The following is a 25,588-nucleotide window of genomic DNA, read 5'->3' as shown; positions in this document are numbered from 1 at the left end:
AAATCTGTACCAAAACCTAACTCCAGTTAAACGGACTTGGTATGCGTGTACTGGTGGAACGGGAGGACTCTCACTGCTCCAAGGAAGAAGCAAGGCTCTGGCTCGAGGAAATCAATCGGGATGTCACTACTGATTTCCAAGAAGACGGCACTGGAGCACAAAATCTTCCAGCGCGGTGGGGCTGGGGACACAGCCCCAGTCTGGATAGGTGCTGTTGATCTGCAGTCCCTGACACATTGCTCTTCCCAGCTTTCCCAGCTCAAGGCCCAACAACTCCGCTTGTGTGGACTTCTCACCTTTTGTCTTCTGTCCCAGAGCATCCAAGGGACCCTCTGTTGTTGCAGGTGGGGGCTGAGGGAGGAGAACGCAGCTCCTCAGTAGCTGATGAAATGCAAAGGCCTCCCCACCCCCCCCCCAGCACTTCCTGCAATGCTCCATACGCTCCAGTCGTATACCACTACGAGCTGGATCGCAGCTCGGTGCATTCCACTGCACTTTGTCACGCTTCTCTGACCGATACTATGCCAAAAATGACTAGCTTTAACAGTTCTCTGGTGAATAAAAGAGCTTTTGCAACTCTGAAACAGAGCTGAGTTTTTAATTCATGTTAAATCTGCTTTTCTGCTCCGAAGGAACATTTTTAATGGTGCCTGTAATTCCCTTTCTGGGCTTTTTTTTCTGACTGCTGTGGTGACTTTTGTGAAGATAAAGGGAAAATTCGAGCTCGATGGTTTTTAAAAGCGTTAAACAGACCTCTAAAATACAACTGGAGGAAGTAAAAACATGAACTAGCGCAACATGAAGATGAAAAAGATTTCTATCGCATTCACAGAAACCAAGAAATTGATGGCAGCGGGCCAGGAGGGACTCAGAAGACAGCTAGCGCCGAGAACAAAATCCAAAGTGCAGCTGGACTATCTAAACAAGCACAGAGCAATATTATCCAAGATTTGCACGTTGCCTGTTTATTTACTCAGTACCCAACCAAGCACAAGTTTGTGGAATAATACAGCCTGCTCCTGCAAACATCCCTTCCTCTCAGATACTCTGAGCGCCGACAGTTGCAGGCACGATGCTCAGCTGCGTTTTCAAGACTATGCCCTGAGAAATTTTCCTTTTTAACCTTTTATTAAAAAAAAAAAAAAATCACTATTACTGAAAAAAGATTATTATGAGACAAACGTGAAATTAACCTAAGCACTCAACAGAGTGAGGCGTTCATTATGTCAGTACTCGATGCCCCTCCCCAGTGGAGGAATACCAGCGGATTGCACCCAAAAAAGGGATCCCACTTCTCTCCAAGCCAGTTCGGTTTGCTCAGCACATCCAGATCTGCCGCTGGTTCCAGCCCATTTTTGGAACAGAGGGTTTCGCTCTCCAGCCCCATCTCCACGCGGAGCTGGAAACACGCCTGCCCCAATTGCTACTTGCGCATGGAAATAATAAGGCTATTTTTACATGAAAAGCAAATCCTTTATTTTCCCCAAAGCGAGAACAGCCACTGCAACAAGCACGGGAGCGAGATGTTTGGAATAGAGGAGGGAGTTACCCGCAATTACAAAAAGCAATTAAGCCTTGAGAGCTGAGCACGTGGGCAGGATGAGTGGTTAAGCCTGACTTTAGACAGCGAGCGCACAAAAAACCACCAAACAAGAGGGAAATAGGGAGCAACCCGGAGCCTTTAAACCCAACGGGCCGGGCAGGTAGGGGAAGACGCCTCTGCCTCTCCCTGGCTCAGGCTGCTGGTCCCTCCATGCCAAACACACAGCAGCTTCGGCCGTGCAGACAGCTTGGGTGCTGAGAAACCAAAGGAGGACCTCAGTGGGCACAATCAGGATTTTCACCCTTAAGAACTGCATCCAATTTTCAAGGCAGGTAGGCATTTCATCAGGATTAACAACCTTTCAGTTAAAACCAGTTTGCTACGGATGGCTGAGCCTGGTGCTAGCAGCCCTGTGACCGGACTGCCCTCCTCCCCATGAGCACCAAACATCGTGCTGCTCACCCAGCCAGATCCTGCTTCTTATTTTTTTTAGCAGGGGCATCGTGCTTACTGTGCTTCCCATCTGTCCTCGCTGGTGCCAGTCATCGCTTTCCTCCTCAGCAGTAAGAGCTCCTCTAGCCATTAGCTGCCATGGTCTCTTAGTGTCAAAAAAAAAAAAGTGGAAAAAAAAAAAGAGGAGGGATGAAGAATTAGTTCCACCAAGGCTCTTCCCAGACTGGGAAACCACAGAACTTCCAATGTGAAAGTGAAGAAACAATTCAGAACTGGGGTCTAGTGGCAGGGGTTCTCCTAAACTCACGACCTCGAGAACCTGTGTACGAGGAAGGTTGGTGGCACCTTGGCAGGCTGACTCGGGGTTTTGTCTCGTGGTGAGCCATGGTCCTGTTCCAAGGCTGGAGGACAGAGGAAAAGAATGAAATTTTATGCCCAGCTGGAAGCAACGTAACTGGCCTCCCCTCGACACAGTGCTAATGCTCCAGCTGTAGCTGTTTGGCCCAGGCAGGCAGGGGACAACCGAGTTCACACTCGGCAAGCAGCGGCCTGCTCAGGGGCACAGCCGCTCCCCTCCATGAGGGGATGGAAAAAAAATGTCCCTTAATGGTATTCTTCAGTTTCTGTAAAGCACGAAGGGCTGCTAATTGCCCAAAATAGCACTCCTGGAGATGCTGAGCAGGCAGCAGGACGTTCTGACCTTCCCAGGAATCCAGAAGGCAGTGCTACCTCCGGCACCAGAGCTGTGCACAGCCTGTGTGCTGCAGCTCCGAGTGTTCTTCTCCTCCTGAAGGAGGTGGTCCAGGCCCAGGAGGTGACAGCGACACAGTGACAGTGACCCTGAGCACCTGCAAATACAGAACGGGACCTGCAACAGCAGGTTCTCAACCTCCGGCTGCTCCTAACGCTGACGTGCTGCATGGAAGTTCCTGGAAAAGTGGAACCGATGGGTTACAGAAGGCTTTACAGCACCAAAGCAGCACTGAGAAATACTTTTTCTAGGCTGCTTTCATGTGGCTCAAAACCCTGAAGGTTCCCTTCTCAATAAACAGAGATGGGGGTGGAAGGGGTGGAAACCAATGCAAAAGGGAATTCCTGCGGCTTGCTTTTGAGTTTGTTGGCATTCCCCTGTGAGGTCCTGCTTTTGTAGCATGGGGAACTGGCTCTCCGCATGCCCTGCAACAAACTGATGACTCTTGCCCACTTATAAATGTCTTCTGTGCTGCAGGTCTTTGAGTTGTGCTGCTGAGCACGGCACCATCATCGTTTCCCCACCACGTGCATGACTGCGACACCATAGACTTGTTTCACTGGTTCTTCAGAGCACATCTTCAAGCAAGCACTTGAACTTCCTGCTCGCATTAGGGAATATAATAAAGGGATCTTCTGAATGGGAGGGCCTGTCGAGGTGCAGGAACGACCCCAGAAAGGAGACAGAAATGAGTTTCCAGCGTAGCAATGGCTGGAGCACTTGAAAGAAAAGAATTCAGCCCTGCTCCAGCACCCAGGCAGCTGGTCGCTCCTGCTTCTGGACAGCGAGCATCACACAGGCAGTCAGGGGATCATCTGAAGGCACTGTGAAGAAAATGATCTGGACAACCCCAAAACAGGCTTCAGCCAGGTGGAATACACATTATTTAGTAGCTACGTGGCGCCAGGATAAAAACAGCCCAGTACAGACTGGACTGGTCATCACTCAAGTTTATTAACTGCGACAAAGACTTGTTTTAGTAAACCAAGATACCCTGCCTGTATTAGTATGCCCAAAGTTCCAGCCACATTAATTGATGAGATTACACACCGTTATTAGGCTGACATCTGGCAGGAACAGAGAATGATTGGAGTAACTGTGTCTAGTTTAAGCATAGGCTATGACACCAAACGGAAGAGAAGATGCAGAAATGAAGATATGGGACGTACTGTCACAGTCCAGTTGCATCTCCAACTGTTTAAGATGTCACATTAAATCTTACAAAAGTTTAAAGTCTTCTTTTAGAGAAGAGTTCATTCCTAATACTTCACAAGTATAAAAGTGTAACTAATTTGGGGTATCCAGAGGCATATGGAGAAGATCATGAGGGAGGTCTTGAATATTAGCTATTCAAACCAGTCGAGCAAAAACAACGCAGCAGAACAACCGGTAGAGGAAGGTACAGAATTGACCAGCCTTGAAGATATTTAGCACTTCATACAGTGGAAGAACAAAACCAAGAGAAGGAAGCTGCAGAGCAGCAGCAACAATGATCTGAGCCCATACCTACAGTTTTTTGTTCTGAAATCAGCGGATGTGCATCGATTCATAAACAGTGGATAAAAACCCAAACCTAGCCATATACACACTTCCATAGCAGTAACTTTACACTGCTCTTTGTCCTAAAGTCAATCTATTTGAAGGGTAGGAACTTAACCATATTGTCACCTAGTACCAGTAGCCTTCTTTCTAGCTTTTTATATGTGTAAGGAGCGATACGCTATCTTTGCGTGTTTCTGATGAAATGACTTATTTACAAATCATGCATTAAAAGAACGAAGGATATGGGTAACAGTTGCAAGATGCTCAGTCATTTAAGCAATCTACATTTAAATTTTGATGTTTTTCCACATGTTGCATTCATTTTTCTCTAAATGCATAGAGAATGATCTGTTGCAGCAACAATTTCATATATACACAGACCAGTAACAACTAAAGGCAAGGCAGCACTTCCACAGGCTGTCCTGCCACAGCTGTTACCTGACTCAAAGCTACTGGTAGGCAGTGCTCTTCGGCTTCAGCCTTCTGAAACCTAACTGACCTAGAAATAATTTAGTAAAAACTATTTTCATATCCTCTCCTGTTCTCTCCTTCCTTTCCCTCCTGGGGAACTATTTTTAATTGCTTGGATTCAGTTAAAACGAAGAGTACAAGTTTCTAACCAGGGACAGTCCATCTCTTGCGCTGCAGGGAAGCAGCGCACAGCCTCAAACATCAGTATCTTATTTAATCAGACTGAAAAAGAAACATTCAGAGCAGTGACAAATCCTACGGATTAAGTTCTTTGTTAACAGCTGGTACCATGCAGACACTGCAGTTGTCATAATACATATACAAACACATGCATCTCTTGGGTGAAATCTGATTTCTGCATACCAACTTGTATATGACAACAGTTTCTGATAACCTGCCAGTGACAATCTGGGTGGCAGGACAATATCATCGGAACAAAATCAGTTTTGCTGCACTGCAACCGTAGCCGGGTGACCCCATCAAGACCACAGAATCATTAAGGTTGGAAAAGCCCTCCATGATCATCTGGTCCAACCATCCCCCTACCACCAACATCACCCACTAAACCACACTCCTAAGCACCACGTCCAACCTTTCCTTGAACACCCCCAGGGATGGTGACTCCACCATTTCATTGTCAACAGAACCACCTCAGCAGAGGCAAGGTCTATCAGGGAAGGCACCTCAGCTGCCAAGTAACGGGAAGTCAAAATATTCCAGCAGCATCAGTATTTTGGTGGCCAGCAGCTGATGTGTAGAAAACATACCTAATGGGCGTACCCAATAAGTAAGAAAAACGGCAGCTGCCATCACCAAGTAAGCACAGCTTGAAAGTCCCTTTCCTCTCTCCTTATTACTTCAGCTAGCACTGCATATGTGCATTTGCAAGTCGCAGAGACAGCCAGCACCCTAGGAACAAGGGGTATCTGGGCTGCAGCTGGATTTACGGAGGGTTATGGGGTGGAGAAGAGGCAGGCAGGGCACCGAGCTCACCACCACGCCAGTCACTCAGCAGGAACTGAGCTCCGTGCCCAAGGGAGCACCACCAAGCTGCGGTCTGCTGGAAAGTGACGTGACCAAAAATACGACAAAACAGCCCTGCTGCTGCTGCGCCACGCAGCTCGCTCACCTTCAGAGCGGCAGCGGTGTGATTCTCAGCCCCTGCCTCCTGAGTACGGCCATACCGCTCACTGCTTGTCCTTCCAGCAGCGCCCTGGTAAGAATTCGGCCAGCATCTTGAGTATTGCAAGAAAATCGACATGCAGTTGTAACGTACCATGTTTTCAGGAAGTGTAGAGTCACAGTAACTTCATTCCGCCCTTGGGCAAGCATACCAAGATCTGGTAATTGTATTTTATACACAAAATACAGGAAAAAAGTAGTTTAGTCCCTTTTAACGTACTAGATTATCTTATGCAACTGAATATGGCAACAGTATTACCATTTCTACACAGGATACCGATGAAATTTCCCCTTTAACTAAGAGTTAACCTAGTTTCAGTTCTGCTGATCAAATAACTTCAAAGTGTCTGCAAAATATTTTTCCTGTGGATACAGAAAAAAAAAAAAGGGAGGGGGGAACAGGGCGAGGAAAAGAATTGCAATTTTAAGTTGCTCTATGTATATTCATCCATGCTTTAGAAAAATACTCCATGCTACTGGCGTATACCTGTACACCACATGAGAAGCAGCCAGAGACTTATTTGCTTTCCACTGATATTCAATTTGCAGCTTTAAAATAAACTTATTTAGTTTAGCAGCTATCAAAAAAATAATTTAGTTGACGGAGCTAGAATTAAATGAGTTTCCATAATGAACCCCTTAGATTACCTCTAACAAGGACTGCAGCGTGCAAAGGCCTTTGCATTAGGCCTTCCTACTGCCATCCCTCTCCAAGTTTAAAAGCTTCTTTCCATTTTTATTTTTAAAAACACACGTGCAGAGATGCTATTTTTCAGGCTCGGAATAAAAATCACACTGGTTACTCTCAGACACTGAAAACGACAGCAGAGATTTCGGCTGAGAGTGACAAAACCTGTGAAAGGAACAGTTACACCCTAATACTATTGTGATAGCAGCTTCCTGTTACACTAATGGCAACCTTTACTTTTGGCCACAAGGGCTTTTCTATTCAGAGACTGAGCTTAATGCTTATGTGGAATTTTTACTGACAGTGATGAAGCCATTTCCTTTTTTATTAAAAAGATTCATTGCTCGCCCTTTTCCTAGCAATTACATTTCCATAAATACAAGCTAACCCTGTACCCTGCTACAGCGATACAAAACTTTACTGTTCTACTTACCCCAAGCTTCTAGAATTATTATCTGACAGGAAGAATTAGTTCAGTTTAATATAACTCAGGATTCATACAGACCTACAGTTGAAATCTGGCATCTGATTCCTGTTCTGTCATTTCAAACAGCCCTACAAGGATGTCCCAATTTATTCTGTGTAGTTTGCCAAAGAAGAAAGGAGACCAACAAGAATAAAGGGTAGAATTTAAAATTTCCTGCAGTCTTGTTCAGTGCCATGTTAGTGTCCAGCTGCCAAGAAACTACATTTCATCGCAAAAAGAAGCAATCACCTACTACTGCTAAAGAACACTTCTTCCACCATGAAAATTCAGGAGGAGAGAAAATTCTTTCCTTCCCTTCTGCAGGACTAAGTCACACTTGCACAGAAGAGATCCACAGAGCACCTTTCCTAAATACATTGCAGGAACTGCCTCGTAACGCTTAGAGGATTTAGGTATATTCAGTAAGGCAGCAGCATCAAGTAACAGCAGCACGGGAAGGCTGGAGACAAGAGAAATGGTATAGGACAGAGAGAAATGTCAGCAGGTATCAGCTCAAGAGCAATCCCTTCCTCTTGCTTTCAGCCCCTGGAAAGCCACGACTCACTCTTTTTCCCTGAAGCAGCTAAAAGCTGAAATTACTTAGGTGGCCAACTTCAGGCAGATGGATAGGAAAACACATCCCCTTACAGGCCTTCATGGAAGAATACTGCAAGATACCAGCAACTTCTCAGAAATTAAAAAAAGAAATAGAAGAAAAATTAAATGAGAAGGTTATGAAATGAGCTCTTGACATAGCTAGCAGAGAGAAGACAGAGGGAACAACCTACCTTCGAATGAGGATAGTAAAAGAGCACACCAGAGACTACTGGCCTCAATTACGAAATCTACTTCAGCTGCTAAAATAAAATTCTCCCCCTGCATTCAGCAGTGAGTGCCCTCATTTGGAGGCCCTTTTTTTCTCATAACCCAAAAATACTTACTCCTTCCTGACCAGCAAAATACCTCGAGATGACTCTGTTGCCACCTTTGACACATGCCCCACAAAATAATCCAGGTAATCTTCTACCAGCTCATTCTTCAGTCATTTTTCATTAACAACTCAATCTCAGCCAAAACACACAGAAGATGACCAAGGTGTTCATCCAGGAGGTTCTGGTATGTAACTGAGCAAGCAGAGCTCTCAACACAGGTAAAGTTCATCCAAGCAGGAGACAATTTTGCCATGGGACAGGCTAATGTAATTAAATTAATTCCCCCCATTTGCTCAGGACTATTACAAGATTTGCTGACCTTGAAGGCAGACTGCATTTCCTAGCCTTGCCCTCTTTAGCAAATATATGGCACAAGATACTTTACTACAAGCAGAACTCCAGGCAGGAACAGTCTGTAACACTGTACAAAACCAGAACATGGTGCTTCGTCTGCTTCCTCTCATTGCTCCAAGGATGGGATAAAAAGACTCAAGTCATACTACTTGTTAACAAGCTGCTGGATACCACATGGATTATATGAGAATATGTAGGACATAAAACCCCATATAGAAAAGAAAAACCAGAACACCAATTCCAAGTGCGTAACAAGAGTGCTTTCTGCTGGAGCTTCGTTTGCAACAGGAGAATTTCCCTCACTTAAAGGAGCACAAATATTTGTTCTAATGGAGATAAACGTTGCATTCCCCATCCCAAAAGTTTCCCCAAGTCAAGTGCAGTTCACAAAGCCAGGTGGAATCCTTGCCAAATGGGTTAAACAAGAAGGATGCAATCCCTGATAAGGAGACCAAAAGAATCCTGGAATGCGAGAAGAAAAAAAACCCACATACTTCTACAAGCTGAGTTCCAAGAACTTAATGTAACACAGACAACAAGATGGTCAGCTTGATATTCTTATATATTACAGTAGCCACAAACACCATTCCAGTCCCTTGAAAGACCCTGTAATTAGTGCCCAGAGGACAGAGCTTCCCCTTAGGAATGTGCTGATACTGGCACAGGTGGGGGGTACATGTTTTATTACAGAGTTATTTCAAAAAGCCTCTAGAAAAAGTGGAGCATGAGGACTTCCATGCCTCACATTCTCACTGTCGTTCAGGGTGTAGTGCATGCTGCACGTTACTGGAGATATGCAGCCTATAAGAAAATCCTAAAACATCCTTGTTTGTTAAAAATAGCTGCCTGGAGATCTTCATTCAGAAAGCCCACCACCGCTCAGAGAAAGGGTTTGCTTGAGGAAAAGAAGTGTATAACGTGCCTCAGTTCATCTAGGACTGCTGCAGCCCACACGAAATCACAATGTCGGCGGCTGTTTGTGCTCGGAGGAAGTACAGTAAGTACAGTGCAGCCCATTCAGGTTGGTGGAATGCCGCGGATCACACACTCAATTGCATCTATTCATCAGGAAAACCCAGCGCCCAGCAGCAGCTGCAGTTACCACCACGCCCCACGCACCATCCAGCTGCCCCAGGTGATCGCAGCGGTTCTGCAGCCCGCAGGACGGACGCCCCGCTGCCTCCCTGTCATGCCGTCGAGGCCAAGGAGTTATATTTACTAAAGAACAGCGCATCAGCAGTGCTTTTGGCTTCCAGCTTTTGCAACAAATAAGCTCGGGCCTTTTGCAGTCATGTTCGACGAGTTTCAAAACAATTTATGCCGCGCTAATTATTTTTGATTGAAACTCGCTAAATAATTACTGTTGAAAAGATGACTTCAGCAAAGAACAGGCAAGTTGCTCCATTCGAGAACAACTATGACTAATTACGTGTGCGATTTTGTGTCTCTGTAATTAAAAAAGGGTGCTATCCGGGATCCTTTCAGGTCAACAGCCAAGTCCCTGTTAAGTCTTCGGGGCCAGATGTCACCACAAAGTCACAAGCTACACAAAGGCTGAAAACAAGGCTTTGTGAAGGCACCCGGGCCATTTAAAAAGGACACTTGTGACTCCCTGATCAGTTTAAAAGTCTGTCTGCACGTGTAACATCTCTGATGACTGTAAGTGAAAGACACAAGAGTTCTGTATTTACTTTGTGAATTACCCTGCATTTTATACCCTTGTTAAGTTTACCAGCCAGCCCGTAACCGATTTCCTGTCTGCGTGAGTCTTTCATAGAGAGCGAGGAAAGTAGTAAAACATTATGATGTTTCCTTTTTCTTTAATTAAGCCAATTTCAAATTGATCTTAATCCTTTCTCCCTCTGCACCTTCCCCTCCCAACAGGCACAACCCCGAGTCCTTGGGCAGAACGGGGAGCTACAAACCCTGCCTTCATGTTACCTGAGAGCATCTCTTGCAGTACACCCAGTGACTGTAGTTGGAAAGCTAACTGGAGGTATGCTAGGTGAGCAGGGCTCCTAAGAGTAACAAATTCAAGTACATTTTTCCCATTCCCTATAGTTTATACTCCCCCCTCCTTGCCACTGCTCCCCTCCACCCTTCCAGAAACCCAACAAACAAGCGGGTCCTGGCACAGCACCCGCTGGCCCAGAGGGGACTAAAACCACCCTCAAAGGACCTGAGGTTGATTTTACTCTGTTCAGCCAGAGACCCGTTGGCTGCCTGCTGGACTGGAGATGTCCCCGCAGTAGGGATTTACAAGTTTCAGTTCACAAGCAGGGACGAGGGAGCTTGGGATGGCTGATGAATTTATTCCACATCATGCTCTGCAACAGCTCAGCAGCTAATTCAAAACAGCTCTGGCACCAGGAGGAAAGGAAGAATCTAGAGGCAGTAATCGAGCCTGTCACCCTACCCCACGCCATCCCCAGGGCCAGACCCCGTTCACACCAACTCAAGAAGCTCCATTCATTCATTCACAGCCCTCCAAGACCGCCAAGCTTCACACGGCCTGGACCTGCAGGAGGAAACAGAGCTCTTTTAGCCACCAGGCTCCAGTTTTGGAATCCCTGTCTGGACTCCAGCCAAATATGATCCTGCTTATGCTTCGGCTCGAACTCAAAGTACACCTAAGGGATGGCCCCACTAACTCCATTTCCAAGCAACAAGTCACAGCTAAGGAAGCAAGCTAAAGGCAAGGATGGAAGAATCACAGTCAGTGAGGAAAGATGCAAAAATGCAAAACCAAATTTAAGGAGGTTGCAGAAATCTCCACATCAGAACTGTGCTTGTTTTCTGTAACATTTAATACTGTTCTAGCAATATTCAAGGCAAAACAGCTAAAGATATTAAAAATGTTACACATACAGCACATTACACCACGCTTAATAGCGAGACATTTTAGCAGGTGCTCAGGTATCTCTGTTTTATACATTGGCTTGACGTCTCCGCACTGCAGTGTGCTCAACGAGCTTTCCAAGATTTCAGTCCAACAAGCTTGTTCTGTGTGTGAACGATTTGTCCGTGTAACCTACCAAATGTACATTTCCAATCCAGAATCCAGCTGTGCTCATTTAACCTTGGCTCATACGCACGGGGAGTGTTCTCATCCCAAACAGCTAGGGAAATTTAGAGGGTAGAGTTCTGAAAAACACTGCTTTCATGGCATGCTTAAGATGACAGAGAAAATCCTTGGTTCCACCAGCTGAATTATTCACCACAGCGGCTTGTTTCATGGGGCCAGGAAGTGTTTAGGTGTACTGCAGCAGTTTTCACTGGATCTGCGATCTACTCTGGCTCTGATTATCTCCCATAGCATAAACTCTGGAACAGAAGCAGCCCTAATCAACGTCTGTATAGCTCCAAAGAAATGCTGCCTGTTTGTAATAATGCCTGATGTTAGCCTTGTTACACAGGCTCAGAATATGACCTACGAGAGTCAGACGCTGCCATGAATGAACAAAGGTTAAGTTTTGAAATCAAGGAAATACCACTGAAAGCACGCTGGGTTTAAGTCTCTCCAGTGTACGTCTAGGACTGTGAACTGAAATACTTGAGCTTGACAAACAACTGCCATTCAGTCACGGGGGAAAAATGTTATTTCTACAACAAGCAGAACCTGGACCAGGAACAGCACGCTCACTCTCTCTCCAAAGAGAAATGCTGAACTGTTCCTGGACAGAGGTGAAAGTCAACACCAGAACTGGAAGTACTGGTATGTGCAGCTCAACCCCAAAAGCCCGTGTTCTGCACCAGGTTGAATGGTTGCTGACTTGGTGCTGGAACACGTTCTCCATCCCAGAATGGCAAAACCAGGTATTTCTGTGTTGAGTCTCTTCTCTGAGACAGGGCTACCAGCCCCTGACAGAAGCAGAGAAGAAAAGACATCCAGCCAGTTCCACCTGCTTCTTGCAAACAGCAAGGGAGACTCTCCAGAGACCATTTAGTGTCTCTGTCATTTCTTCCATTTGCTTCTGACAGTGAATGCGGTTTAGATGTGCTAGACAAAATCCCACCCTAACACTCGTAGCTAGAACCTGTCACAGTACTGAGGACAAAAAAGAAAAAAGACAAGCTACCCTGTTAAGCCTTATGCGTCAAGTTGAGAAGTCACAGAAATCCCACAGGTCACCATGGCCGTCTTTAGCATGGATTTGCCCCCGTGTTAGGCATGCCTCTCAGCTGCAAGTTCACCTCCTACAGCAACAGGACTGCCAGAAGCGTCAGTGTGTTTCGTCAACCAGCACACCTGATAACCACCATCACAACCCTTTCTTCAGCCCCAAGTATAACCTTGTTTTGACCAGAGGGCCAATTCCCCCTCCCCAAACTCGTACGTACCTGATCACAACCTGCATTCACCAGCTCCTGGAGCATCTGCCGATTTACTTCAACAGCCGCTGTAGTGCCCGACTCATTCGCAAAGGGCAGCAAAGAATATCTGATTTCTCGTAGAGCTTTCTGGTAAGGTCCAAACTTGGGTGTCTGTCTCATCTGCTGCTGCCTCGCAGCATCCTTCCCTACTAAAAGCTTAGGGTCCAGAGAAGTTTCGCTGCCCGGTCCAATAGGCAGCCCCTGACCTGAAGATTTGGATGGTTGCTTTAAACCTTCTCGAATCTCTTGTAACCTTTGTCTGCTGTTTCCAGAGTATGTCGTAGCAGGAAAAGTCTTTGGCCTCATTGTTAATCCAGTTTTCTCTGAGCATAAATACAGATTTATTCTTAGTTATTTAGTTACTTCAGTTCTAGAAAGTGTCGCTTGATGGTATCAATTTCTTGTAAACATAATCCTTCAAAGAGAAAAGAAAAATGGCAAAATCCTGAAGAGATCTCTGCCAACGTTTTACTTCAGCTCACGATCTTCACGTTTCCTACAGAAAACGAAAATCCTTGGAATCATCATTTTGCAGACTGACAGTGTCTGAAACAAAAGAAAATAGAAAGTACATGCAATTAAGTTGATATTGTAAACGCCTCTGAAGGGACAGCATGAAAATTAATCAAGTGAAAGTGAATCAGTTTAACCTATTACGCTGTCACAGCTGGATTCCCTTTAATTATTACTACTTTATCTGTTTTCAAGAATAGGATTTCAAAAGGCTTTCTCAACATAATCAAAGAAGCATTTGTCTTTAAAGTTCTATTTTGAAAATAAATGAAAATAAAAACCTCAAAAACTACAAAGTTTAGGAATTTCATGCACTACCTAACTACGGCAAGATTCCCACCCAATTGCATAACCAAGTCCTGGACAAGCCTATCCGATTTCATAATTAGGGAAGAGTATGCTCATGAAACATTTCCCCCCCACACTTCAGATTTTGTTTGTTTTACACTAGCTGAGCTCAGTTTCAGACGTTTATGAAAAAGATTTATAATGGAAATATTGATGACTCTAACCATAGCAACTTCTAGGATTTCAATAACAAAGTGAGTAACAGAAAGACAAGATATTTTGCCACTCCACATGAATATCTTAGAGAAGTTTGAAGGTAAGAATTCTCTCCAGAACTGGAAGGAGGGGAGAAAAAGGGGGCGGGGGGCGTGACTGATATTTCCCTTAGCTGTGCCTAATAGGGAAGAAAGGGAAGACAGGGAGAAGGAGCTCTTCAGTAACAGCAAGAATGGCAGAGCCAGCTCAGTTAAGATTAAAACAGACAAAAGGCAAGGCTGAGATACAGCTGCACGCGTCTCTCCTGATGTGCGGCAGAGGACAGCTACACAACCACACAGCAGAGCTGAGCTACTGCGTAGCGTGTGATATCCCTAAGCACGAAGATACAGAAAGAATCCTTTGTTTCCTGAGTCTTTGTGGCATCCTCACACAGTAGCATAGGTACCAAGGATGCATTTCAGAAGAGGATTAAGGAGATCGTTCATCAGAAGTGTCACGTGCTACTGATGCTGCTTCCACAAGTTCACTTCTGCTGCTGAGAGCACTTGCAAAGTGACTCTACGCTGCTGCTCAAGCTGCTTTGTTGAGAAGGCTGGAATTCTGTTCAGGTGTTTTGAAACCTCAGACACGGAAGAGGGTAAAACTCTGGATGTTATTGGTCACTCAGAAGATGACAACTCTCCCCTGCTGTTCCCTTCCCCCCACTTTGAGAAGGGGGCTTCACTTCTGATCACTGCATTTTTGGCACCACTAAGAGCTTCTTCAGAAAGTATTTTCCACTATTTTTACACACTGACAATTAAACTCAATTGATTGCAGCAACCATTCCTGTGCTAGCTACAGCACTCCCAACAAAACGCCCGTTTCCATACTTTTACCACCACTTCTCACAGACAAGCAAACAGCTTAACAGAGTGAAGGCGGAGGGTCTGGACACATTCACCGCTGAAGCCCATCATCACTTACTCACTAGCATTGGGTCTGCCGAGATGGGGTCAAGCTTTCCTCTAAAACCAAACACTGAAAAAAGGAAAAGCAACAGCGAGGCCAGCCCCCGGACTCCTTTATGGTAGCTCACCACTTTGAAACACAGGCCCCCAGTCTGATCACTTTAGATATTGTCCACGTTACGCTCCTAACTACGTATGCCATGCACAGCTCTACCGGGAAGTTTCCATACAGCCTAACATCAGCCCTGTCCAGGACCACATCTTAGCTGAGAGTGGCAGAGGTCTACACTGAAAGCTGAAGGATCAAACTGCCAGAGAACACACGAGGAAGGGCACACACATGGGAACACCCACGTCAACTTCTTGCTAACGCCGAAACGCCGAGCTGTCTAGAGGTTACTTGTCACGTACTAAAGATCTTGAGCACTAAGGATTGCCTGCAACCCTAACTCTCATACAGGTCTGAAAGTGACATAAACATCCACATTGGACAGGGCTTGTGACCTGTTTTAAAGAAAGAACAGCTTTGTCACATTTATATTTTGATATTTTTAAAACAAATCAGCTATTAGTCAAGAAGAGATCAAGTTTTGACTATTGTCAGTGAAGATAAAACCAAATGAAGGATCACAATGACAGAATTTTGTCTACTTAAGAGTTCAGCAACAGACAGTACACAGCCTCAGTAATGTGTTAAAAAAAAAATATAAAAGGATGGTATTGCAGCCTTTTAGGACTACATCATAACTACCTAGTACTTAAAAGATACAGAGCAATTAACTGGTCTATGACTGTCCTTCCTCTTCTGACAGCAGCAGGCACCATATGGCTGGGTTTAGAAATCCGGGTTGTTCTTCCTCTTTTCAGACCCCGTGCCAATCCTCAGGCCTGGGACGTGCGGGAAGAGCTCGCGACCCCCCCACCCTTTTCCCATAAAGGACTGCTTTCCCACTTACACACATGCTTCACAAAAAGAACTTCTGTGACCTTTAGCCTAGGCTCGAGTCTAATAATGCTAGGTCAAGCCAGCTGGCAGCTTCTTCAGCTTACGTTCACAATACTGCTAAACCAGAAAGAAATGTTGATTGTTTAGACAGCATGAATGAGAACAGCAGCAAGTACTGGAGCTAACTGTAAGCACACTTTATATCTTGCAGACGTTTTTGTGTTTCTTTAAAAAAACGTAAAACTAGATATGCAAGATAAGCCAAAAAAAACAGAACATTAAGTTTTACAGATGATTTACAAAGAAAGACAAGATGCCTGCTTTTTAAAATCTTCTTGTGAATAAAAGGGCTGTATGTTTTAAAAGAAGCAGAGCGTGTAAGTATTTGACTGTTCATCTGCGTTTGGCTAACTCCAAATCCTTCTAAAACTCACCTTGCCTACAGCATGTATATATCAGTAGCCTTCTTGCCATCACCAGAAATATTTTTCAGAATTAGTTTTGAGCTTCAATTCATTCTGACTAGATACTCCTAAGGTGTTTTCTATTCAAAATGTTATATATCCTGTGCTGATTAGAAGCTTGTCCGTTACTCTGAAGATAGAATATTACAAATAAGAGTAGCATCGCTTTAATTACATCACAGTAGAACAATTTTTGAATAACTGTCATCTTTTTTCCCCCTCATTTGAGAAATACCAATAGCTGCTCTCGCAGCAACCACACTGAATTTATATGCTGAGGTCTGTGCTCTCAGCAGCACTAAGCAGTCTCACCAACAGGCTGCATATGCTGGTGGCTCGGCAGGGCTGGGACACTGGCAAGAAACTACAGCTCAGATCTGTTTCAAGAGCAAAGTCCCGAAGCCTGAGCTGGTGAGCTGCTTCTGAGTGTGTAACTCTGCAGGCACTGCGGTGAGGAACTAGGGATGTCTGCTGAAGTAAGGAGTAAAATTTTAAGAAATTGACACAACTGCTATCTCCCACTCAATTTACTGGTATAGCACTGTTTTTTTTTGCTTGTGAATTCGTGGAAACACACGCTGGCCACTTAGCAGCAAAGGTCTGAGGCAGATCCAGGGAAGGGGGTTCAGGAATTTCACCACAATACAAACCATGCTCCCCTTTACAAGCAAAGGCATGCTGTAAGCAGCAAGGAGCACCGAAATGAGGACCTTCCCCAAAACCATTCCTTCATCATGTAACAAAACCACCCAGAAGCAACTCTGTGCAAGCCCTAAGCACCGTCCCAGTCCAGCACTGGGGGAAGCAGCTCACCTTCCCCATCCCCAGCAAACCAACCCACGGCAGGACCTGGACATTACGCACAACTTGTTTTTTTTTTTTTTTCCTTCTTTTTTTTGCGTCACTCGGGCGAGCGCCTTGGGAAGGGCAGGGGACACACTTCAACCCAGGGGAGAGGCCGAAGGGCTGGATTTCGGCAGTGACCTTCAGCTGGCAGGCAGCAGCCGGAGCCCCGCTGCTTCGGCGGTGGGACAGGGGGGCCTCAAACCCAGCCTGGACACCTCAAGCCCCCCTCTTGGAGCCCCAACCCCGTTGTTTTCGTGGGCAGAAAGCTCCCCAAAAATATTAACACCGGGCTCCGGCCCGGGACAGCGGCCTCCTGTCACGGGGGGCGACACAAAATGTCGGGCAGGAGCGGGGCTGGCCCCGGGGGGAGGCTGAGGTGGGGGTGAGGGACATGGCAGCCGCCTCTACGACCCCCTCCCAAATATTTCCTCAGACGGGACACGGCACCTCCCGCCTCCTTTCAGTAGGGCGCTGCCAACTTTCTCCTCAGGGAACCGAAAGCAGAAAGAGGGGGGAAAAAGGGAAAAAAAGAAGCGGGGGTGGGGGGAGCACCCGAAGCCGGGTTAAGGTAAAAAAAAAAAAAAAAAAAAAAAGTCACCCTTCGCTCCCTACCTCACCTCCTCGGGGTGCCCGGCGCCGCCTCCGGGCTCCGTCACGCAGCGGCTCGGCGGCGACGGGCGCCGCGTCCCCGAGGGCTCGGGGCGCTCTCCTCCATCTTCCCCCTCGGCCGGCCCGGGCGCCGAGTGCGGGGCGCAGCCGGGACATTCGCTGCATTGTTAGCATTCCTCGCCCGGCACGTGACCGCGCCGCCCGCGTCATCGCACCCCTCCCGCCACATACCAGCGGGGGGAGGCGCTTGGCGGCGGGAATGGCCGTTACGGCGCCCAGTGGGGGGTGGTTGTGTTTATAAGCACCGTGTGGCACTTCGGTCCTTTCCCCAAAATCTCGGTTTTACCTCACAAACAACTCCTCCTATCCCCCCCCCTCCGACGCTCTCCTCACAAACAAGTCGTCGTGTCCCCCCCCCCCTCCGCCATCTTCTTCCCCCCTCTCCTTCGCCCGACGGGCCCTCAACCGCCTCACGATACTTGGCCCCTTTCCTCCGCGCTTCCCCAACCGCCTCAAGATAAAGCCCCAAAGTGGTCTCGATGAGTGGTGTTATCCCGACCGCGATGGTGATGGTGATGGTGATGGGAGCCCGGCCCGCTGGCAGAGGGGCTTGAGGGTCGCTGAGGTGTGAGGAAAATGGCACCGCCTCAGCCTGTGGAGGTGGTTGGGGAAAGGTGTGAAGAGAGCCGACAGGTGTGAAGAGAGTCAACAGGCTGGATGCCCCAAACTCTTTAAATCAAACAATTTTGCAGTGCGGCTCTCTTATTACCATTATCCCTTTTATTCTGAACTCATTCCACACATTCACAAAGCACAGCATGTCTATCAACACCTGTTTGGGCATTTCTTCTTCAGGACTGTGGGCTCTTACTTGTTCGTGTGTGTGGGGAGATTGCTTATTTTTAATGTATTTATTTTCATCAACAATGAGGAGACAAGAGGGTTATGAGGTGCCAGAGGAGGACAGCCAGGGAATTCACATCTGGATCAAAAATTCAGACCCAAGCTGCAATGGATTTTTGGATGCAGAGCTCATATTTGAGCTCATTACAGATGGAACTGCCTGGATCCGAGCCTGTTTTTCATGGAAGCCTGAATATTCTGATTTTAGATGTCTCTGTGGTCTGTAACAAAGACAATTGTCAACTAGAAACAGCTCACTCCAAAAATATAGCAATGTTTGGATCTGGGAAGAAGGTGAGAAGGCTGGCTTTGGCCCCCTCAGTGTGACAGGACACTAGCAATAACCAGGGAATACTAACAAAGATTAAGAACAGTAAGAAAATAACCTCTTCTGTACATATGTATATAGTTAGATCATTAACATGGAAGAAGACTGCAGTCCTGAAATACAACTTCAAAATCCTTGAAATCCTGTTGCAGAACTGGGAGTAGGAGCTCCATGCCTGATTCATTGCAAAGGCTCTCTTCTCAGCCTGGAAAGGTTTCTCTGTTTTGTGAAGGGGAAATATTGGTCCTGTGAACACTTAAGATGCGTGGTTATCTTTACTTACATGAGCAGTCCCACTGTCTTCAACAAGACTGAGAGCATGTATAAAGAGAAGTCTGTGTATAACTCTCTTTCTAGTATGGGAGCTATATTTACAGTCTTTTCTGAGCCATGGGGACTATTTTTGCGAGTAATGTTACTTATGGACGGTCCTATCTAAAGATATTTCTTTGGGATTGTTTATCATCCTTTTTTTATGTTCTTGCAAACTGCCAATAGCTTATAATTGATGCTGGTTTGGAAGGAGAAGGGGGTGAATGTTAAGTGGCTGCAAATAGACTGCTGTATTTCATGAGAAAAAATGCAGCCTGGTGCACGGAAATTGTTTAGCGTCTCATTTGAGGGCAGCCAGTTACTGTATATAAATTACTGTCGGAATTTCAGTAGTGTCCTTGACTGGAATATATTGCAGGGAGTAGGGGGGGAGGGAGCTTCTGGCTCTGGGGAGCTAAAGAAACCCATTAGACTCAGAGCAGATTCCAGTGTTGGCAGAGTGTTGCAGGGTAAAGTGGTTCATTTTGCAATCTTCAAATACCTGCAAAACTGAAGTAAATTTTAAATGATACGACAGATGCAGCATGGCTTCATTTTCTGAATTACTGCTGTGCTTAACCGATGAAGCATAGCAATGTGATTGCCCAAACCAGAGATTGCTCAATGGCTTGAGACCTTTTCCCAACAAAGTTCAGGCTGGCTTAAAGGAACAGCATCAAGATAAAAATTGCTTAGCCTGTGCTAATGTGTTCTTTCGTAAGATTTGGTTGTCATCCATATTCTTAAATCTAGGTAAAACAGATCTGTTAATTTATTTTTCTCCATCGGAGCTGTTTGTTTTCCTTTAGCATTCCAATCCACCTGGGAATGAAACTCAGCTGCACTATTTCACCTCCCGGTTCCAGCCAGCTGTACTTTCTGAATTTCATGCATTTGCACAGAACTGCTGGGTTTGAATTCCCACCAGCAGCATCAGGTACAAGAGAGAGAGGTTACATCTGCTCCCACAGAGTACCTGTATTTGGCTGGTCCACCACAGATGAGGAGACTCCTTAGACTATTTCTGCGTTTAAAAGTATTAGAAATCGAGTTCATTGAAAACACTAAAGAAATGGAATTCAGTTGGGCTGTAGCACGATACAACAACTCTGTTAAAACATGATTTGATCTCTGGTTTTGGAGATGACTCTGTATCAGTCACATCTTTCCTCCCAGCCTGTGTTCTACAGAGCAAGGTATTGCCGCAGGGAAAGATGCTACATAAAGAGAACAATACAATTTGTCTGTACCAGCAAATCCGTTTACAGGCTAGACCATGAGATCATAATCTGCCATGTGTAAGGGTTAGTGTGTTATTCATGGCTCCACTTAAATGAGTTACTCTGCTGGCTCCATGATCATTACAGCATCCAGCCCTTGCCTGAGCAGCTGTCTGCCCCGCTGCGTGGGTACGCTGAGAGGGAGCACAGTTCCACAGCTCCACGGCTCCATGTTTTCTTCTTCCTCCCACCTGAGACAGCAAGGGAGGCAGGAGCTCTGTGCAGCTCTCTCCCATCCCCTCCCCTCTAATGCAGTGAGTCTCCTCATCCCCTCCCTGTTCTCTTGTATCACCGCTAGCTGGGCCACGGTGTGAGCTTCTGAACTATTATATTTGGAACCAACTACCAAATTGTGCTGCTAAAAATACTCTTAGCAACCAAATAATTGTGATGTGGGTGGATGAACTTTTCTCTGCACAGTACTGGTAGTCAATAAAACCTTGAACCCATTCAGAAAACAGAAAAGAAAGATAAAGCAGGATCATCAGCAATGACTAGTTCTCTGCCAGTCTTTTTTCAAACAGGAACACACACAAAACGATTATGAACATGTAAACATGTATGTGTGAGCAGACAGACACAAAGAATTTGCTGACAGTGACACCCTTCGCTAGGACAACATGTCTAGAACAAACCACGGTGATACACAGTGAATGATGTGCAAGGAAAAAGGACTGAGGTAAACATCACTGAAATGTATTAAAACAAGAACATCTATTTTGCTTGCAGAGTGGTACTGGGGAATCAGTACCCAAAATCTCCAATGCTAAACCAGTGGGAATCTTCCCAAATCTCCAATGCTAAACCAGTTAGAAACAGGCGTTCAAAGTCCAACATGGCATGGACAATGCAACCTGTGTGTAAATATAATGTATATGTTTACCAATGATGCAAAATGACGGTCATGACAGGCAAAGCCAGGGTTATTTTTTCAGTAATTGGGAGGGTAAAAAACCCTAAATTCTAACTAAGTTCTAACCACAGTTTAGATATGCTTTTTTCTTCTCAGTCAGGACTGTGTCTATGAGATCCATCACAGCATTTGTTTTGGGTGTCAAGGGGGTAGCAAATCTAAGAGCTGGTTCTTTAGAAATACATTTGATTTCAACACAAAATGGGTGAAATAGGACAAATCTTACTTTGAAACTGACTCAGCTTTGCAGAGGAAACACAAAGCCAGGCTCACTTCACTGGGAAAGGCATTGTGGATGCTCGGACTGCCTGTATAGCCCTCACGCAGAGGGGTTCAAACCTCTGAATTTCACAAAGACCCACGTTCCTATGTACTCTGCCCCCAGCCCCAGACTTGGTATCAATCATTGACTTCGGACGGAGCCTGAGAGGGCAGCAGGAATGTCGTGACTCTGTGTGGAATTTCACCAACATCAGCCAGCTGTGCTCTCCATTTGCGAATCAATCAGCCAAATTTTCAAGTCCCTGCAGTCAGCTTGGTGACATTCCTTTCTTCAGATGCAGTCCAGATGGCTGTTGAACACCACGGCCAACCAATTCCAAAACGTTAGGAAATGTTCTCAGGCAGCGCCCTTCTGATCCTGGAGAAAATGAGAAGGGGGAAATGCAGGACACATGAAGCCCTGGCATCTGGTGAGGGCATCCAGCAGCCATCAATCTGGCCTGTAACTATCTTTTCATCAAAGGCCTGGCACAGTAGCTGTTAGCTTCTCCCAGCATAACAATACCCCCACCAGGGCTCTGCCCTTCCTGCTACAGATGCCCCAATGATTCACACCTGAGACAGAAAGAAAAGGTGTGGGAGGAATGCAAGTCTTGGCGTGGTGCAGAAAGAGAGGGACTCTGGAACCAGCGAGGACAAAAGTAGCTGTGCAAAGTGGCTGTGTGGGAAGGGAAAGAGCAGGACAAAAATGAGGGAGCTGAGAGAAACCCGTGCCCTGGGGGAACTAATGAGGCACCTTCCTTCTCCAGTACCTGGGAGAAGAAAATCCCAAGAAATTCTCAGAGACACTGGAATGGAGGTGAGAGATGGGGATTGGGAAGCTCTTAGAGGAGTACAGGATGGGGAGGCAGCACCAGGGCACGTGGGGAGGAACGAGCCATGTGTATAGCCTATGGAGACTATAAACTGTCCCTGTCCTCTACAGACACCAGTGCAAAAGCATTTTACAACCATACAGAGACCATCCAAGGCTTCAAAAGGCTGATATCCTACTAAAATATTTCCTACCGATGATGAGGGAGGGGGTGATAGCCAGGTCTGTTGGGCCAAAGGTAGCACAGTTCAGCTTTTCCCCATTCACTCGCACATTTTAGGACTGTCAGCAAACTGTTTCGCTTCTGCACCTCGTCTTCCCTGTCTGTAAGGAAAAGGGAATGATTTGCACGTCTTGGAAGGACTAGGAAATCTCTGGATGAATGGCTTTCTCTGTGAGCTATCATTATTTTAAATTGATGCCTCAAAGCCCAGTGGTGTAGTTTAACATTGATTTAATAGAAAGCTGTGTTCATTTCTCTGATAATTTAGTGTACCTACTCAGAAGCCTGGTATTAAAGTCCTGTGTAGCACTACCCACCGGAAAATTATACATTTTTTAAAGTTTCTATCTACTACCATTGGCATTAGACTGATCTAATGATTGAATTTGAAAACTGTTGACTGCAAGGGAATTTATATTGCCACCTCTACAATAAACTGCACATATTTCAAGTAAATTTATCAAGAAAAGGATGTCTGATGTTTCTCAGCTGTTAACCTGAAGCCAGTGTTTTGTTGTTTTCTGTTACCGACTTGGAGTACAGGAGAAGAAATCTCCGAATTCCTGTGATAAATTTGGTTTACAGGAAACATGAAATCTGGAAAGCAGAAAAAATGGTGTCTCATTCCACTGGGAATACAGACATAAGTTATTATGTCGGTATACAATGACACACACTTTACTGAACAGCACATATATAGGGGAGATCTGGGATTTTTTAGATAGGACCCTGGAGAAGAGACAAAGATGACACGCGAGACAGAGGCTGTAATCTTCTCAAATTAAGCCTGAAACAGAAGTGAACAAAACTTTCTTGAAAGCAGGTACTTTCAGTTAGTTACCCGCTTGCAATTAATGCCCAATCGGTAAAGCTAAACATCCCATTCCCCAAAAGCACCGCCAGAAGTGTACCTACTAGGTGGCTCACCAGAGAAACCAGGCAGGAGTTTGCCAGTAGGGAGGCTGTCAGCAAAATGTCATACAGATACAGCTGTCGCAGAAGGGGGATGCACACAACCAGACGGCTCAGATCCTCAGGGCTAGTTAGGAACCCACATCCATTTGGTTGCAAACTGGACTGAGTCACAGGCATTTAACCACGATTACTCCTAACCCTTCTAAGAGCAAAACACCAAGACCTTTTCAGAAAGCCTCACGGTGTTCACATCTTAGAAGCTGATAAGATCCTCCTTGTCCTAAGACAAGGCTGAAGGTATTGCTAGCGAGAATAAAGGTACTAACCAAGGATTTTAACAGTGAGGACTGTCAGTACAGTATCCCTGAAAATTAAAACTAGACAGGTTACCACCATCTCAACTTACAAACATATAAATGGTTCTCTCCCAGCTAAAGGGTAGAATTGAGTCAGAAGTTAATAGGCTTTAAATAGGCTGTCTTATCAGAAGCAATAGAAGGAAAAGCAACACTTCAGAAAAGGACATCCTAAAAAGAATGTGCCAGATTAGATATTTGAACATGTTTTGGGTTCCCGACATAATGCACGTTTTAGGCTAGATGAGGGACTTGGAGGAAAGCATTCCTCTTCTAAGATGCCCTTGGATCAGCCAGAATCTACAGAAGCAGGGAAGTAGAGTTGGAAGATTATCAAAAAATAGTGACCATGGTAATGAGCTTTGGATCAGATCTTTCAACAAGACTTGGATCCTGTAAGCCTTGTTATTATGACTAAATCAGATCAAAAAGAAAAAGACATAGAATTTCAAATGATTAAATCCTGAAAGAAAACTGGACATGGAACAGAGTAAAGGAAGGGATGGGATAAAAAATGGGCACTGACATGTGTTGTGAAGTGCTATTAATATGTATTCAAAGACAATTAAAATAATAGTACAGATGGGCAAGGAAGTACAACCACGGATAAGAGAAAGACACATAGTTCAGAGGAAGAGAGCTAGACAGATTGCAGATTGACATCAGTAATGTACAATGGAAAAAGGGTGAGCCAATATAGAAGAAGAAAGTTAAGCTGTAAGAGAGGTTGAACTACGTGCACTCATATATTCCATATACACTGAATAAGACCACCATGGAAACAGGGATACAGGTCAGCTATAGGCAGAAGTGGTGAGCTTTTAAAACTATTTTTGTCTCTGTTTTTATTAAGTCTGCTTTTGTATGAAAGTGTGTGGGAAATAGGTGACAGAAGTGACCATAAATTAAGACCACGCTAACACAAGACAATCTCACACAGGAACAGCTACTAGACAAGAACATTGCAGACAAGTGTGGGTCAAGCATCAGTTATCTTGCTGTGATTACAACAATTGCTCTTATAATACATAATAAGAGACCTCCTCTTCAGAGCAGAGATTACATCTCTACGGATAAGACAGACAGAGAAGTTGATAGGAGAAACACGACTGGTCTACATGAACGTTCACAAGGAGCACAGCAGTTCAATGGCAAAGCCAGAACCAGAAACTCATCTGTGTGCCCAGCAACTAGATCGTACTGTCAGTAAAAAAAATATCAAAAGGATGCCAAGCATGAAGAGTCAGAGGGGATGTCCAGTCTCTTGGTTCCAGGCTGTTGCCTGGACACAAAGCTCTAAGGAAACCTGTAAGGCTGAGGTCTTGTCCTAGGCAGTCTGTAGAAATTCCGATCCTCCTCGCCTCTTTGACACACAGTAATTTTCCAGTTGTGCTGTAAGCCCAGCACTGCATCTCATTTGCCTAAATAAACTGGCTGTTCTCGGTGATTGTGCCAAGTGAGCTGGCCCTGTGTTGGCATACCTGTCACAGCCGTGCAGCGCAGTGGGGCGAGGCCGTGGCTGCTGGCTGCCAGCATCTCCGGAGCTCGGAGCACTGGGGGGTTGCAGCACTCTCCTGTTCAAGCTCTGCTCAAAAAAGTGGCAAGTTCTCAGGGCTGCTGCTGAGCCCAAGGCTCAGACACCACATTTCTGGGGCTCTAAGATGGGGCCTG

At 45.5% G+C, this 25,588-nt stretch overlaps 1 protein-coding gene across 2 annotated transcripts in view; it reads right to left on the bottom strand.

Moving 5' to 3' along the window:
- The window catches only part of LATS2 (large tumor suppressor kinase 2), a 46,538-nt gene extending 28,736 nt beyond the window's left edge, over positions 1 to 17,802 (bottom strand). The window contains exons 1-2 of one of the 2 annotated variants that reach the window (XM_035542716.2): positions 17,595 to 17,802; positions 12,724 to 13,302 (exon numbers count right to left, since the gene is read on the bottom strand). In XM_035542716.2, the coding sequence (XP_035398609.1) occupies positions 12,724 to 13,062 (339 nt within the window). In that variant the 5' untranslated portion in view covers positions 13,063 to 13,302; positions 17,595 to 17,802. The remainder of the gene's footprint in view (positions 1 to 12,723; positions 13,303 to 17,594) is intronic. The other variant, XM_035542717.2, reaches the window with a different exon arrangement.
- Between the last annotated feature and the right edge of the window lie 7,786 nt (positions 17,803 to 25,588).

The sequence above is a fragment of the Cygnus atratus genome, chromosome 1, assembly GCF_013377495.2.
Source record: "Cygnus atratus isolate AKBS03 ecotype Queensland, Australia chromosome 1, CAtr_DNAZoo_HiC_assembly, whole genome shotgun sequence".
NCBI lineage: Eukaryota > Metazoa > Chordata > Aves > Anseriformes > Anatidae > Cygnus > Cygnus atratus.
Note: the sequence above shows the minus strand (reverse complement) of the source record. Positions and strands in the feature narration are given on the sequence as shown.